Source organism: Hermetia illucens, chromosome 4, assembly GCF_905115235.1.
Source record: "Hermetia illucens chromosome 4, iHerIll2.2.curated.20191125, whole genome shotgun sequence".
Classification (NCBI taxonomy): Eukaryota; Metazoa; Arthropoda; class Insecta; order Diptera; family Stratiomyidae; genus Hermetia; species Hermetia illucens.
In genome coordinates, this window is record NC_051852.1 from 116,693,637 (window position 1) to 116,711,928 (window position 18,292).

An 18,292-nucleotide genomic window follows, 5' to 3' on the forward strand; every position below is an offset into this window, starting at 1 on the left:
AGATATGGTGGTATAGGAATGGAGGAATTATATTTTAATATTCTGGGGGTTGAAAGTTGCGATAAAAAGCGTATCTTTGGAGATAGTATGACATCGAATGTACGTTCCGAATGTTGAGATAGCGATAGATGGTTCTGTTCCCATTGACTTTCGGGAGCATTTCTTATGAAAAATTATCTCTACATTATTGTATAGATAACTCCACTTCTACTTTGTTTGCGTAGATAATTTACTCTCTGCTAATTACGTGTAACATCACGCATGATATTCTTGTATTATATTTCGATTAGCTGGGGAAAAGAAGTTTCTTCCAAATGTGATCATATTTACGCTGATACAATTTTGCTTAAACACCGTAAAAACAAATCAAACAAAATTAGAACAAATATTTTAACACTCATTATTAATTTTTTTTCAGCTCAACGTATAACGACCATTCAACTGGATGGCGTCCAATACTTCATCAGCCGGATGAACCCTTACTCGCCTGAATTGAATTATTTCCTCGCATACCAATATTGTAGATCACTAGGATTGCAGTTGGCATCATTCGAAACAAAAGAAAAAGTCGAGTCTATGTCCACATACCTGCAGAATGCAGGCTATAGTAAATATGACTTCTGGACATCAGGAAATCGACTTGGAACGGGAATGTTTATTTGGATGAGCACCGGATTACCTTTCAATGCCACATTTGATTTCTTCGAAAATGCCGAAGACTCCGCCAAGGCTGGTCTTTTGGATCCTGTTGATCACAACAGCAACACAACCCCACAAAGAACTGCTCGCGACAGGTAAGTTGAAGCAAAAAATTTGTCTTATTTCTGCAATATTAACATATGAACATTCTTTGAAATTGCAGTAGCATCGCCCTTACCAAGAACTGTGTCATGATGCGTGGACCAAATCTACGATGGGTTCCAGAAGATTGCTCCGTTGTGAAAGACTTCATTTGCGAACAAACCAGATGTTACTATTACAATTACGGAAGCATTCCAGTCTCATCGGCGCAGGGGTAAGGACAATGTGTGTGGACAATCAACATCTACTATGTAAAACTGCCCGCCATATCTAAGCAAATAAATACAAACAAACAAATGAAAATACATCCAAAAAAGTGTTTTAGTTAAATAAATAGGTGAGCTTGACCCCAAACAACTAGAATACTATAAAATCAACTATTTCATCCTTGCTTTTCTTACTCACTACACTTTGCATTTTTTAACTGATCACCCCCATCTAATAATACACATATTGCAGTGGATTTGAATATTGTAAAAATTTACTTTCCGATATCGTGGAAATGCTACTTTGGAGATAGGAGATGCATGATAGTCGTTATTTCTAACAAATGGTTCATATTTTGGGAAAAACTAACAAAATAAGCAAATATTATTGATTGATGGATGCCCGGACGTTAACGCTTTATTGGAGTTTATTTTCGACTCCCCGAAACATCTCAAATTGCCTCTGTTTATTATTAACTTAATTTCGCCAACGCAATGCATTTTGCGATGCCGTGTAGATGTGGCCTTATACAGATGGCGAGATCCATAGCAACGGCAATCATATAATGGATTTTGCAACATCCAATGTACTTCCTTCTAAATCTCCCAGTTCAAAAGTTTATCAAGAATAAATTTAAGAATATCTAAGTCCGTCTTCATACGGCAGAAAAGAAAAATTCTTTAGGTGAAGATAGTCAGGTTTAACATTCTTGCGAGTGGGATAGTATCCCGAAACACCAAAAAGATGACTTCTTGAGTTGATAATTAAACAATACTTGTATTGCTCTTTTATAACTTTCAGAAATTCAAAACTAAATTATATTTTCATCAGTATATGAGGTCATATAAAAATTAAAAATATTTCAATCCACAAGCAATTAACTTTATTTTTTATCTCTCTGTAAAGTTAACCTCAAATGTATAAGAATTTTACTTCAGAATTATATTTATAATGGAAATAAGATTTGAATTTGTCGATTTCATAGTAGTAGTTTGGGGTTAGCTTTTATTTTCCCTTCATCGTCTGAATTTTGGCGCCTCGTTCTGTTGCCCCATCAATGGTTCTATTCTAACCTATTAACCAACAATTAATCATTGTTCAAATTGGCAGCAAAATTCAGAATAAAATTGAAGAATAATCACGTCTTATTCGACATTTAATCATAACTGTATTATTTCCAGACGTCCAATCACATCAACAACAGCCCGTCAACCAATCCCCTACACCACCACACCCCTTCCAGATATCCTTTCAAGTACTCTAGCTTCCGTGCTCGCCAGACGCAACAACGTTGAAGATGCTCCTTTGGCAAAATCCGCTTCCGTAGAAACAGCAAATGCATTGGATGAAGCCAGCAACAACGAAGACCAACCTGAAGAAGAACAAGCCGCCAAGGATGAAGAAGAAGTCCCCGTATCAGATGAAGAGCCGGTTGAAGAGCATGAACAAGAGGAGGAAGTAGTCGAATCTGAAGAGGAGGAAGAAGCCCGCAGCCTTCATGCAGAAAACGACAAAGAAGTTGAAGTGGTTCAAACAATCGACGAATCTCCAGAGGGACCAGCTGTAAAAGCCAAGGCTGCTGAAGATCAACCATCAGTCGAACAACGATTAAAGCAGATCTCTGAACAAATTGAAAAACTAGGCAGCGGTGAAAACAACGACGGCGATTTGGGACACCAAAGCTTCCTCTCACTTTCCGACTTGATCAAAACTCTCCGGCCAAATGACAAGAAGGGTCCTCAAATCGATTCAGACTACTCAAACACAATGCGAGTCCTTGGCGAAAAATCATCAATAGTTAGTAGTGGAAGCGATGAATCCAGGAAGCTCAAAGAAACATCCGCGGAAGCTAATCGAGCCTTATTCTAGACAAGTCATCCTCTATCGCGAATAAATTTTTCAACTAGAGTTCACCCGTCATATAATCCGTCATTACTCAGCACGCTTGGACGGAGGAATGTATATTCACTATAAATGAGTTCTAGGAATCAGAACCCTGCTTGAGCAAAAGTTCGCATTCCTAGCACCCATTTTAATATAATTCATTTCGGCAATGTACGTTTCTCTGTCGAGCTACTAACCCCATCATTGGTCTCATTGTCATCTTATTCGCAAGTCATTGCAACATTGCACCTTGCACCATGTCATCCATAACAAATCTTTGCGCTTGGGTTTTCATAACGGCTTATAATGAAATTTTCACTTTAATGCAATACACGTTTGGTGGCTTTCCGAACGTAGGGAAGGGCGTCAGCAAATTTAAGCAAATAGGATTAACTATTAAAACACTACAGGAAAATTAAGAGTAACTTTTCACAATTCCAAAATATTTTGCAAGATTTTAGTTTTGTGTTCAACCACGCTATTTCAAACCAACGTGAAATCTATCATTTTACTCTGATGTAAAAAGAAAAACAAGAAAAAAAGCACAAATTATAATATTATGCATAGAAACTTTTATAATAATTAATAATAAAAACCGGACAACATTTGTCGATTTATTATAAATATAAACAGTTGTTTCCTTTCATATTATTTGGAAGAATAAAACGCTTCGAAATGTTTCTAGCGTAACTTGCACTCCCTTACCACCGTAGCCATTGATACCCTCCAGGATCTGAGTGATAAATTGTTCTGAAAATCAGTGTCCACTCTACACTCACTATGGGAATGGTTCCGTTCTTTGGCACCAGATAGCCTACATCTATATTTTGTTGTCAGGGGTTGGGTATGTAATTTGGCACTTACCTTCTTAACACAACCTTGATTGTCCTGCAAATACCACCCAACGTAAAATCGCAAAATCGGATCACATGTGGAAAGAAACGATGGAAATCTATCGCTAACTCCCCCCATACGGGTGTATGAGATTGTTACTTGCTCAAACACCTCTTTCTCCCTCGCTTATCCCGCGGGACTCCTATTATGGTTTTACGTGGGAGTGGATCCCAACTGGGTGCGGTACGTATTGTTATTCATTATCTTTTTTCGAAGCTCCTCTTGTTCCAGAGCACTGTGAATCACCTTTATAAATTTTTCCATCACTCCTACAGTCATTTCTGAAGCTGAAGTAGATGATATGTGCTCCACGATATTATCGGATGATATCAGCCAGTAGCGACACTTCCCACCTCCCAAAAATCTCTGGCATTTAAAAAACAATATGTTCCGCATTCTACGCAATCATCTGGCATATCGGGCAAGGTAGGGAGTCGTCCTGCCTGAAGCGATTAAGGTATGCGCCATCCATTCCGTATCTACTAAAAAATGTCATTACGTCATAGCTAACTTCTCTACTTCGTCGTTTAATCTACTTTGAACTTCTGGCATAATTCTGTAGGTCTAGCGTCCTTTTGCTGAACCGTTTCCATGTTTTTTTACATTTTTGAATTGATTCAGTCCGCATTAATTGCTGATAATAGATATGGAACTCGCCGATTGCATGTGTTGCGTCATGCAAGCTATGTCACGTTTTTTTTGGGGAAGTAAAAATCTGTTAAAGAGACCGGCCTGGACACGACATCGTGCGGAAGTTTTACCCAATATTATGACCCCCGACTCCCTTCAAATCCCGTGAAACTACCATAAAGTATTACATCATCAATATTGGTCCCCCTTCTTCCCTACGTAACCCCGCTTTTCTCGTCCCCTTTGCCTTTCGTAATGTGCTCTGGATAGATGCAATTATGGAGTCGATCGCATCCCAATCGTCCTGTGCTAGTATTCTCTGTACCAAATTTCTGGTACCAGAACCTCTCGGCAAGTCTTAGATAGAAGAAGAAACGCGCGCAGTTTGGACGGTGCATGAGGTATCTAGTTTAATCCTCCATGCGTAAGAAACTGGGTAAGATTATAATCAAACTCACCGAACCTTCTCTCCAACCGCGCCTTGATGACAGGGATGAGCCTGAGTGTCTACCAACCTTTTCTCAAGTGTTCCCAACGCTCTTACCATCTATTTACAGATCTCTCCATTTCGGTGCTTTTCGTCTGCCATTAAGGAGAGATAAGCCTCGTATTGTATATGTTCCTCATTTAATCTTCGAATACGTCAATCGACACCATTCCCGGGATGACAAGTAATGCATCGCCTGAGACAGTGTTGCAGGTGAGCGCACGCTTAGGGCTATGCTTCTGTAGACCGCACTCTGTTTATGAGCGTTTTATGAAATCTGCAATACTTTTTCCACCATGATCTTGCATGGTATATATGCAAGCATATTGCACGTGTTGCATTTAACTCAACTTCGTGTCAATCATCATTCCTTGCTAGTCGGCTGTGATGATATAATCCCCAATTTGAATGCGGGCATAATTTCCTAAACGGCGCTTGGTGAACTCTCTAGCCAACTCTGAATAGCATTGATTACTTTGCCTGAGTATAACTTAGCATCTCAGCTTTATAACTACAACCAGTGCTATATCGTCGACATAACCCACCTCCTTGACTTTCGCGGGAAAATTAAGCACTTCGTTGCACATAATGTTCCACAGCTGTTGGCCAAGTACGGAGCCCTGGCTAGCACCCTCGGAGGCAGCGTATTCCTGGGGTCCGTTGCCGGTGTCATACCAGAGCGTCCTTTCTTGTAAATAGCTATCGGTTACAACAGCAAGATATTCGGGAATACTAGTCTTTGCCAGGCATTTCCATAGTAGGTTCACCACCATGGAATATTTACTAGAACTGTCCTTTCCATGAATTGCGTCTCCGGCTAAGCCAGTAACCAATTTAATGGCATTAATGATTAATCTGGCTTTACGGAGCACATACTGTCGATCAGAAATTCCTTTTTGGCTCGCGATAACCGGTAGCAATCTATTGTATATCACCCGCTCTAGCATGTTCCCCACAGTGCCCAGAAGACATATGTATCTCTTCACCCGGAAGTTCAGACTTAGGCAGTACCAACTTCTACCGCTCCCATACTGTATGAAATATCCCCTCAGACATACACGCTATGAATGATTCAGCCAACATATCCGATCTGGATTTCACGACAATCTTAAGGACCTTAGTAGGTACCCGTCCAGGCCCGGGGCTTTATTGTTACCTATTCTATCACAGATCTTCAGTAACTCCTCTTTGGTAACTGCTAGAATCCCCGTCACATTCAAAAGACGCTCGAAGTTTTCAGTGCCCCTCTCTCGCTGGAGGAATAATCCCCACTAGCCGACGTTCGCGTTTTGGCCATGTTTTTCCCCCTTCAGAAATTCTGGTTCCGCTTTTCAGGACTGCCAATATGCCGTCATTCCCCTTTGGGGGCATTTTATTCAACAGAAGTCCACTTCCTTTTCCCGTACGACCGCATTTCAATGACAATATCGTTAGGTGTCAATTGATTGGCTTGTCACAATGTTGGAACAGCAGATTTCGGCTTTTACTTGGAAATTCTTTCGTCGTCCTGCGATCTATTATAGAAGACTCTGATAGCGCTTACCATATTCTTTATAGCTCGATGCATTGTGTTTGTCCTTGATAAAATGAGACAGCTAAACCATTTCTGCACCAAACTGGGTGAAAGGTGCTTCCTGCTGATCAGGGCTCTATTCTTCTGGAGCTCCGACGGAATTTTCCCCTTTATACGCTTCTTGACCATTAAATTGTGTAGACTTTTCTTGTACTCTTTCTTTTACGGTCGTTGGCAGGGATGGAGATCTTAGACTTGACGAGCTCCTTCTGAATGGATCCTTTTGTTGGTACTGGAGCACGGCCTGCTGTCCTTCTTGTAGTCCAGCAATCTGATGTTCTCGGTAAGATGAAGCTACGTTTGAACATTTCTTTCTCCGAATTTAAAACGCTGGTAGCATATGATGGCATGGAAACCAAATTGTCCACCGTTGCCATCGACGGATATCGCCGACCGGGAAGCCGCCTGAACGTTTCCGAGCCCCAGCACCATAAGTTTCTTCCTTCTCTCATCTTCCGTTGTAGTTTTACTTCTAGGTATCATTTTGATCCTCGCACCAGAAATGAGCCAACACTAGCCCATGCACAGTCTGAAAAGAAAATGCATGAACACGTATTTACGCATCAATAGATATGCCCCTATCCGCCACCAGGACTACATTTAACAGCATCCTCGCAAGTAATGTTGTCAGTCCAGGCTATTCTGTTGGAAAATTTCGAAGATGTGTCCTAAAGTTTAGTTTCTGTCAGTCATTGTTCCGAAGTGTTTGAATGGTGGTTCTGAATATATGGTTTGCTCGTCAATATGACGGTTTCCTTATTTTGTTTGGTGATTAGAACTTCATCCTTTTTATGCTCCACGAACGCAATCCCAACAGTTTCAAGTGATGATCCAATTTTCCAAATTGCCTCGATTGTGAAAATCTCGTTTCTGTGTTCGATAGTCACAATAGTCACCCCAATGTCATCGGCAAAACTAATGACGATCACGCTCCCCGTTTTGTGAAAATACCATTACACATTAGAAGGATATTACAAAGTGTTTACTTCGACTAAAGCTTCAATAACTTTTATCCACAGAATTAAAGGCATACCTCACATCGAGAATTATCATTGCGCAACATCTATTGACCTCCAATGCTGTCTTCGCAATTTTTACTACCAATAATAGTACTATCTGGAAGACCACCCTCCTTTTATGCGATCGGTGTAAGATTATTAAAGATGACTCATTCAAATAATTTGCTGATGCCTTTTAATAGACATATTATATAAGCCTATAAGGACTATTCGCTCAGACCTTTATGTGGCTTTGGAATTGGTACTAGTTTCTGTTGCGTGTGCTGTGCACGCGGTAAGCATTTGAAAGGATAAATACGATACTCTCTTGATGGCCACTAACAGAGTTTTATTTTGGAAGTCCTCTGAGCTTCGGGCTATATTTTGCTTAATCCTCTTCGCAGTTGGCTTTAAAGATATCTACCTTGGCACCAGCCAATCCTGCCACGTTGGCTGCGTATTTGGCTATAAGGCAGACTTTGCGACATTTTTCAATTTCTGATTTCCACCAAAAACTGGACATCCGCTTTTGGGTTCCACCATGGAAGTGTCATATGCTCTGTACATCTTTTCAAGAATCTGTGACACGTTTTCCACTCTGTTTTCAGTCAGTATCGTATCCTGCTACAGCACTTCTTGAAACACTTGCTTATCGGATTTCCAGATGTCAACACAATTACAGCAGTGTTCTTGTTCTGCTTTATCCTTATAAAACGTGCCAATTGACAGGAAATTTGATGCTAAGATTGGAACATAAGTAATAACGTTCGTAATTTATGGTCATCCCCACCTCGTCTATTTGGACTTGTAAATTGGGGTTTCTAGAGTGTTTTCGATCGATTACTACAGAAGATTCACACTTTCGCGCTCTTTTTAGGATTTAGGTTTTGCAAATAGCTGCCTTCCACAAGATTTTGACAATACAGGTATGTGTGGTCCTACGCGGCAAAGTTTTACCCTCCTGGCTTCTTGAAAGTATCTTTCCTTTATGTGAAATGTAATTATTTTCACTTCCAATTGTTGAATAATTGTCATTGCCTTCCTTGTTGAGAGGGAAAACCGTTAACGTTTATAATATTTAAATTTTATATTTTGAACAAGGAACAGTAGATTTCAGCTATTGCTTAATTCGATTTTCACTTTTTTACCCTATACATATATAGTATTGATGAAGAGCTCATACCACCCCCGTTTACATGCACTCTGTTCATCCTAGCCCTCTTTTAGATTTTGCTGAATTTCGTTGTTAAAGTAGACCTTAGCCATTCAAGCGTTCGTACTGGTAAAGGTTTTTGGAACTGATAAATAATGAATGGGAAATCTGCAAAGGTTAACAACCATGTCCATATTTCCCCCGGGCTTTTTTTCATTGAAAGAAACGAAAGCCTCCAGACTCTAGCTCAGATTTGCTAAAGCATGGGATTCTCACCAATTAAATCCGTCCCCGATCTCTTACAGATTATAATAAATAAATCCGATAAAACATTTGATTGCATCCCAGAATTCTCCAAATAAGGTATTCTGGTCCCAACTAATCACCCGGGGTCTTTCCGGGCGATATTTATAACTTGGACTCTTTGATATACTACATTTTCCAAAACATATACTATTTTATCTACGGGATGAAAGATTAAGCCTCATTGAATTGGATATAAACGTTGATCCTTGACTTTCGAGAAATTTTGACTCCTTGATAGTTTCAGCAATATATGTGCATAATAGTTTGATGGGTGAAATTATCTTCGTAATAACAATACCTTTTCTCACTTTATGTTTTTCAACACCTCCAATACATTCCTTTCAATTTCCCACTTTCGATCCCTACATTTATTAGTAAATTACTATCACCTTTATTTTTCTTTTGATTTTAAACTTCCTGTAACTCTAAAATTCATTTAAATGTTTCTAATGATAGCAAATAACTTTACAAATATCCCAAAAATGATCACTACCTTTTCTATTGTTTCCACATCATACACTGTTTTATATAATTACATAAATGCATTTCTAACATTCGCTTCGGACTAAGGAGAAATCATATACATGCAAATGCAAATGCCAATACTGGAATACTGGAAGGGATATCCTCGAATATTATGGCCTCAGGATTCCAAGGTAAGATGGGAATCCCAAAGCCGCCACCTCATAAATATATGAGGCAGAAGAGGCATCAAATGAAGATCACATTTACCGCGGATCTTCTCTCTCGATCGCGGCACTCGAGTCCGAAGTTTTACGGCTGTACCCATACGGTCAAGCCGTTATTTTTCAGCATTAGCTAGAGCATTTCTACCGCTAGGAACGCTCAATATCCTCTGTGTTTTGTGTTTCACATTCCAGCGCGGACACACGCACTGATTCAAGGTGTAGTAAAGTTTTGTATAATGACACGTGAGGGATTGAAGTGTTGAAAAGGACCCTCCATATTCGCCAATCTGGCTAGCGCAGATGCGTGCCGGTGCGTGTCGACGGGGCACTTCAGTTGGAACTTTAATATTTGCGGACGGTCCTTCAAATTTTTAGGTTTTTGGGATAGCACTTGCATTTAAATCGACTCCGACTAACTCTGATGGCCTTCCAATCACAAATTTAGTCAATATACTGTATAATTTTCATTAAATTATTCTAAAAAGACTCATTTTCCACAATGTCGAAATGATCCATCAATGCACAGTATTGTATAATTAAAATATAAAATATTTTTATAATAATATATAAATATCTGTACCCATTAAACCCAAAGCACTACTGAAACACCCTTTTCCACATGTAATTCGAAAAATTTCCTTTGAATATTTAACTAAACTATCAACCCCTAGATGGTTTATCAGATACTCCAGGTTTGAGACTAGCCTGTTTGAGGTGGTTTTGCATTATTTCGGTCGTAACAACATTCTTGAACCTAATGTCCAATCATAGTGTCACAAAACCGAGCTTTAGGAACGAGCGATGACAGAGTATGTGCTCGTTTGAATCACCTGTAGATAATATGAAGCAAAGCCTTCGGAGTTTCCTATCAACCCGATGCTTCAAAGTATTCAGTGCTTTATAGTTCCCCATGTTCTTCAAAGAAGTAGTACTCCTTGATAGCTTCAGCAATATAAGTATATATACATAATATTTTAATGCGTGAAAATGACTAGACAGGCCACTCATCTACGACAGATCACACGGTCTCCCCTATCGTTGACATTCTCAGGCCATTATTTCGACGAGTCCCCAAGTAAAGGTTTTGCGGGGTCAAGATGGAGGAGAAAAAGGAAGAAGTCCCAAATTAAAAAGGATTTAATTAGAATTCATCGTATGATCTATATTTTGAACCCATAAACAGCAGTCGAATTAAAAGAAATATAAAATAAAGTAGGAACCAAAAAAACCAAACAGAAAACCGGGCGAAAAAATAAGAATTATTAAAAATAACTAAATTCAATACAAGCCAAAATCGTAAAATAAAATGGATATACTGTAAGCAAATAATGAAATAAAAAAAAAACAAGTCGGAATACTGGAAGCAGGCGCTTTGGGTATAAAGATTTTGTGTTCATCTGATGTGGGAAACCTTCTACGCACATTTTTCCATTCGTCTATGGCCAAAAACCCAAAATTTTCTTTCAGATTTTTCGCAAACTACAAGAAATACGTACATATTACAGACGATTACCGAATATTGTATTCTATATGCATATATATAAATTAATCGTGGACCTATTTTCGATTTACTTTGTGAACGTGATCAATCCAAATGTAAAAGTTTCACCTTCTATAACTTTTTTAATAATATTTGGATATCCTTCAAACTTCCCAAAGTGATGCCTTATGTTACCCCTTATGCAAGTGCCTGAGCTTAAGGGGGGTCTCCGGCTAAATCTCCAAAATATGCTAATATACTATTATTAACTTTATTTGTGCAGATATTGGAACGGAATATATTTTGAGGGCTAGATTTCGTTTAGATGCACCACTGTGATTTTTTCAAATTTTTCGGCTGGTTGGGTTCTGAGAACGATACCTGTTACACTTTTTGAGCCTTCACTCCCCTACAATTCACCCGAGATCAAATATGGGACCAGTTTCGAACAGTACAAATTGAGCCCTTTTATTTGATACACGACATGGCCACCTTCTTTGAAAAATAATTTTGCACCCTCCATTCATATTTCATTTTTCCAAGTAAAACAAGCAAGGTAAGGTCGTAGGTAAAAAATAAAGTTTTTCTCTTCCTTGTTTTCTTCCCGGAGTTTTCCCAGCGCCGTACACATGAACGAAAAAATGCCCGCATGCACTCCGACCATAAATTCTCTGAAGCTACAAAAGTGATATTCTCCGTATGCTGCACACTCAATGGAGAAAGTGTCCCTGGAGCTTCACGAAACTAAAGCTCCCCCACAAATCACTATAGTGAAACTATTTTAACTATTTTCCCCACAGTCGGAATGTCATTCGGCAAGCGCAAAATTTTTCCAGCGAGAAACTGAGGAAATTTCCATATAGCTGCAGAGACAAAGCAAGCTCGACAAATGTTTTGTCCTCCTGGCAGACTATGTTTTTTTTCGCTTTTCGCCTCACGCCCATGTACGAACTTCCTAAAACTTAATTAATGACGTTTTAAAACATATGTATATTCATAAATATAAAATAGAAACGATCGCACATCGTCACATAATCGAAAACTATCCACCGATGGCTATTAAAAATTAATTAAAATTCCCCAACTTTCCTGCCTCGCTTCCATGACCTCAGTCCTCGATGGTTAATTCCGCCATTTGTCAGCTCTCCACTATCACTTTTTCTTTCCCCAGATTTGCTGCACTGATTTAGGGTTGATTTTGCTTACAAAAACACCAACTCCTTTCTCTTTGGAAGTCTCCTCGCCATTCTCACAATCCTTCTGCTCTTTTTCGCCCTTTGTAGCCGGAAAGGATTATTCTATATCCTCGAAGGTGGACCGCGGACCATATAAAAAGAACTTTTATAACCTGACGACTCATTCTCGAACGAAATAGGAAACACTCGGCACCAAGCAGGCGTATTCCTAAATTTTTACAGAAACGAATAATCTATTCTGCCAGAATCCGCACACTTTTTAGCTGTCCACCCACGAACCAATCCCGATGCCCACTACGCTCGCCTTGAACTTCGAGAGTTTATGTTGCAGCAACATACGGATGCTGCAAATCATTTCCCTCTGTCACGATCAATTCGCCCGAATGCATTCAATAATATGCAATCTGCGACAAAAGTTAAGGCATAATCCCAAGATCCTCTTCGAACACGAATTAATGTGGAGACCACATCAGAGTCCCGCCGGCACACTGATGGTACTGGTTTACACTGAGTGCATGAGAGGCCTATCTGATACCTCTGCCACAACTAACGGGGTCAACCACAAATAATCGGGCCGAGAGTACATCCCCAAGAATTCTTCTGAGACATAACACTTCCGACGCAATCGCGGTTCCGATGGTACTAAATAACCTCCGGTTAGCTTCATGGCAAGCGAAACCTCGGATGAGTCCAATTGCAGACTCGGGTCTGTTCTGACTGTTCGAGTACGACGGGACAAAATGTAAGGGCAAGTGTATCACCTGATTGGTATACTTCTTCCAGTACAAGTAGAGAATCCACAGCTTTTGCGAATGTACTTAAGCAAAACATCGTCTGCTGGGTTCAGCTAGGTGGTATACATATGTATATGCGCGTTTATTCTGATGAACTGTGGTTCGAAATAATGTGACAATAAGACCTCCTCCTTCTCTCTTTTTTTACTTGGACGACTTTTTGCTCTGATTTTTACATTCATTTATCTGGAACTAAATGTACTACAAATTGAAAAACGCTTTTCTCTATGTACAGATTTTCATGTGTTTTTTAATTAATCTATTCTAGCTTTAAGTAAATTTCAAAAACATCTATCTCCACAGTGTATTGTAATCCGACCCTCTACAGCGGGACTTACAGGTTCTTTTGCTCTAATATACTGCGCTGCAGCATCTGTATCTGTGATACCCATATCGATAGCTTCGTGCAAAGGATTTTCTTTATCCACAATTGAATGACCATCTCCCCCCATCAATAAAAATGAAGAAATGATTATTTTGTATGTTTTCCTATCATCTAGATTACGATATTCTGGGATTAGGCATTCCGCGCAAAGAGCCTCTACACTAATAACTCGCTCTCCGAGTGGTTTAGTCATATCGTAAACAACACGAACTCCAGCCATCTGCAGATAGCCTCCATTCGATTCCATCAAATCATACTTTGTGGCTGAGTATTCTAAGGTTGTGCGTATAACGTGCCCTGGAACTTTCACAACATACAATGCGTTTCCAAATGGCAGCACGGAAAGAATATCATTCCGTGTAATTGTTGAGTTTGGCTTGCGTTCAATTGAGGACCGCAGTGCTATGGGGAAAAGTATTAATAAAATTAGTTTTTCATCATGACTAAGTTAATTTCAGAACTCACCACCCGCTTGCACAAATGCAATAGCAGCGTCGGTCCAAAATTTATACGAAGTTGGTTCTAGCTCTTTGATACGGGCGTATATCATGGAGTCTGCCACCATGTTCCCAAGGTTGCATTCATCCTTTCGGCAAGCATGCCTACTGGCATCTAAGATAACTTTTGATTTACCTAAAACTTCTGTTTTGGCTGCCGTTACATTTGGGCGGTAAATGTTCAAAATATCCAAGATGTCTTGATCTTGTGGAACTGATGAGTCCAGTAAAATTGGATTACCCTCCCATTCTAGCAGAGTACCATTGGTATCAAACTGCAAGAAAGAAAAATAATACAATTCCATTTTGTATTTTTTTGGGCGATTTTCTGATTAAAGTTTTTTCAAGGGGAAGACGCAGTTTACTTTATACTCTGCATCTAACGATATTTCGGGGGTCAGACGCTCCTTTCTTTATTGTGCTATTATGCTTTATTATGCTATATTGTTAATGCACTGGAGAAGGTGTAATAGCTCCCTGAAGAAAGATATCTGGCTTCTGAAATATCGATATGCGGGAGATATAAAACAACCCATGTCTGCCCCTTAAATTAAAAAAAAAAACGAAAAGCAATAATATTTTTGGGCTTCCTACCTTTAACTTAATATATCCCAAGTACTTCGTAAATGCATAAGCTTGTACGACAGGCACCTTTTTGCCATTGTCCTGTTCTATAACAGTTGGGTACAGGCCTTGAGGTTTTTCGATATCTGGAGGAGTCCCTGTATACAAAAATGTGTTTGTATGACCTCCAACGACGATATCAACATCAGGGCAAAATCGAGCAATTTCTTGATCAGTATCGTATCCTGAATGACCCAGTGCTATGATTATGTCTATTCCTTCTGCCTTTAGCTTCTCCGTTTCCCGGCTAGAAAGAAAATGTATGTCGATAAAAGGCATATAAACACTCTTATTCAAGATAAATCCCATACTCACTTTATAGCTTCGATTTCAGTTAAATATTCGATATTATTCCTTCTATTCAAGACTTTCGTCTGAGGTGTCAAGTAACCGACAATTCCTACTCTGTTCCCTGCAACTGTTAGGATAGTCGAGTTCTGCAAACGAGGGAGGTTGGCCATTTCGGGAGTTTTGGAAAGATCTAAGTTCGCTGCCAGAATGGGAAATCTTGCATTCTCGATGAATGGTACTAAACCTTCAATTCCATCGTCAAATTCATGGTTGCCAAGACTCTGAAAGTATTAATATAAATAAATGAAATTCGAATTTAAAAATAGAAAGATTATATATGTATACTAGGAAGTGTTTATCTTAAATTACGGTGCTGAAATAAAGTACGAGGTGCATTCAAAAAGTAAGGTGAATTTTCAAATTGCGCTCTTTGTTGTTGCTCGGCAATTTTCCATTATTACAAAAAATGGAGCAACGGATTTGTATTAAATTTTGTATAAAAAATAGAATCAAGTGCTCTGAAAGACTTGAGATATTAACAGTGGCATACGGTGAGTCGGCTCTAAGTACAAAACTTGTTTACAAATGGTACAAGCTCTTCCAAGATAACCGAGAAGATGTCGATGACGAACCTCGCTCTGGACGCCCCAGCAAATCAACAACAGATGATAACATCGAAACTGTGAAGAAAATTGGTTTAGAAAATGGTCGAATTAGCATAAGAGAAGTTGCTGAGGATGCTGGCATATCAGTCGGCTTGTGTCATATATCTTTTTCGGATATTTTGAGCAAGAGACGTGTGACAGCGAAGTTTGTCCCAAAACTGGTAAATTTTAACCAAAAGAACCGTCGCATGAGCATTGCTCAGGAGCTGCTGAATGAGGTCAACGGCGATCCAGATATGCGGATTTAGCACTCTGCAACTTTTTGCTGTTCTCAAAACTGAAGAGCTATGAAAGGATGAAGATTTACAACGATTGACGAGATAAAGACTGCATCGCTGGAAGAGCTCAAGGCTATACCAAAAAGTGCTTATCAGGAATGCTTCAAGGACTGGAAAAACGTTTGCAATATATCTGAGGGAATTACTTTTAAAGGGACAATATATTTATGATATTGGTGAATAAATAAATATTTTTTTATAAAAATCAAAATTCCCCTCACTTTTTGAGCACACCTCGTATTCCATGCGCATTAAATAACTCTGTACCACGTGGACTTTTGAGCAATTTTATTAGATCGACTTCTTCATACAACGCTTGCATTATTTCCAGAACTAAAATTCCCAAAGGCAGTTAAGTCGACTCAAATACACTCGACGACCCTCGAAGGAAACATGCGTAAAGACCTCTTGATCTTAACTCCAGGAATGGAACTTATTTAAAACGCTTATGTTTACCAGATCGGTTCGTTTCTGTATCAGCCTATGCACACTTTGGATCAACCATGCAGGACCAGGACAATTCAAATAAAGTCAAAATGTGAAAAAGGAGAAACGTGGAATCATATTTAAACAAGTCAAAGGACTGGAAGCTGGACGCTTCGGATATAAAGGTTTTCTCAATCGTACATAAGTAAAAATTTGAAATATTCCTTAATATACGTATTTTCAAAGTCCATTTCTACAGTTTATATGAGTTCCCTTTATATGATGATGTAATACACCAGTTAAAGTGCTATAAATTCCCGAGAAATATAATACGCAAATTTGACTTTCTATAATTTTATTAATTATGGCTGCATTTTTTTAAAACTTTCCAAAATTGCTTATTATATCATTACTTATAATATTATAGTATCAAATATTCTACTGCTAGTATGAAATAAAAGGGGGATTTTCGGGTAAATTCCCAAAAAATATGGTAATATGCTATTATTAACTTCATTTGGGTAGATATCGTAATGGGATGTATTTTGACGCCACAATTTTGTACAGTTGCACCATCGTAATTTTTTTCCAGATTTTTCGGTTGAATATGAGAACGAGTTCTATTACCCTTTTCAGGTCACACATTTTGTATTCTCACTCCCCTATGTTTCACAAAGCATCAGAAATGAGATCAGTTTTGGAAATTGAGCCCTTTCATTTGATATCCTACAGATTATATTTTGTGAAAAAAACAGCACCCCCTTGCACATGTTTGGGGAGCTTCCCTCAAAGGCAGCACAAAATGAGTTTACTCATTGAATGTAAAAGGATTCACAGACCGCACATTCTCACCAAATTTCGTGAGAATAACCTTAGCCGTTTCCGAGTAAATCAGGTATTATAGACAGGCAGACATTAAATCGATTTTAACTAGGTTTCATTTCACACAAAATCTTGAACAAGTCAGGAAACCGGACGTTGAACGCTTCAAGTTTGAAAGGCTTTGTGTATTTCTTTGATAAAATCATTTAAGTGGATATTTGTCCCATTAGTACCTAGCACATAATATATGCACGCTAAATGCTAGCACCTTAACTGGAAAGACCGAGGAACTCGCAAGAGCCCTTCGGAAAAGGTGCATTGATATCTGCGCAATGCAAGAAACCCAATGGGGCTAAAAGCTGCGACTTAGAACGCGAACGTGATAAAAATTACTATAACCTTCTCTATTTTGGTAGCCCAGACACTCAATACGGTGTTAGTATTGCCATCTCAGAGGGTTTCCGTGATGGCATTAATGAAGTCGGACGATTTGATGACCGGCTGATAAAGCTTACCGTTATCTCAGTTGATTACACTATTCACTTCTTCACGCACCACGGACAGGTCGATCTGATGCCGAGAAAGATACCTTCTCGCAACTTCTCGATGAAAAGACCTGAAGCGTACCTGCTGATGACTATATCATCATTACCGGCGACCTTAATGATTACGTGGGTAAAAAGCCAGACGATAACAGGTGCCATGAGGGAAAGTAGTTTGAAGCGCTCAATGAGGGTGGCGAGCGTAGAATTTTCCGGACACCCTTAACCTTGTACTTATGAATAAAGGTTCATCAAACGATTGTCTCATCTTCCTACATTTTATAGTAGGAATTGTAAAACGCAAATCGACTATATTCTCATAAGACGTCGACATTTTACCACCGTCACTGATCGCAAAGCTGTTTCCTATGAGACCATCGCACCTCAATATCGGCCGGTGATTGCCGTTCTACGAATCAAGCCACCAATAAAACAGCGTGAGGAACGCACTCGGCCGCAATAGATGGTGGCGGTTTCGTGAGAAGAAAGATGAAATGATCTCACTTAAACGATTACCAACCAATACGAATGTGGAAGAATCGTCAAACCAAATTAAAGACATGATCAACAAAGCAGCCGATGTTACCCTCGAAATCCCCAAGTCAGGTAAGCGGTACATCAAAAGAGATATTTGGCTTTGGAATGATGATATTCAAATGAAGATCCGTGG

General features: G+C 39.2%; 2 protein-coding genes across 6 annotated transcripts in view; one reads left to right on the forward strand and one right to left on the reverse strand.

The window, feature by feature from the left end:
* LOC119655117 (histone H3.v1) overlaps nt 1–3,522 on the forward strand; it is a 28,495-nt gene extending 24,973 nt beyond the window's left edge. Inside the window, exons 2-4 of one of the 4 annotated variants that reach the window (XR_005249880.1) lie at nt 419–794; nt 863–1,138; nt 2,190–2,326. Coding sequence is in view for 3 of the 4 variants with exons in the window: in XM_038060839.1 (XP_037916767.1) it covers nt 419–794; nt 863–1,015; nt 2,190–2,877 (1,217 nt within the window). In the remaining variant the exon portion in view is untranslated. Of the gene's footprint in view, nt 1–418; nt 795–862; nt 1,139–2,189 lie in introns of those variants that run through there. The other 3 variants (XM_038060839.1, XM_038060841.1, XM_038060840.1) reach the window with 3 other exon arrangements.
* Nucleotides 3,523–13,311: 9,789 nt separating this feature from the next.
* LOC119655539 (protein 5NUC-like) overlaps nt 13,312–18,292 on the reverse strand; it is a 30,605-nt gene continuing 25,624 nt past the window's right edge. For both annotated transcript variants that reach the window (XM_038061454.1, XM_038061453.1), the window contains 4 exons: nt 14,914–15,170; nt 14,569–14,845; nt 13,943–14,249; nt 13,312–13,879 (listed from right to left, as the gene is read on the reverse strand). In XM_038061454.1, the coding sequence (XP_037917382.1) occupies nt 13,374–13,879; nt 13,943–14,249; nt 14,569–14,845; nt 14,914–15,170 (1,347 nt within the window). In that variant the 3' untranslated portion in view covers nt 13,312–13,373. The remainder of the gene's footprint in view (nt 13,880–13,942; nt 14,250–14,568; nt 14,846–14,913; nt 15,171–18,292) is intronic.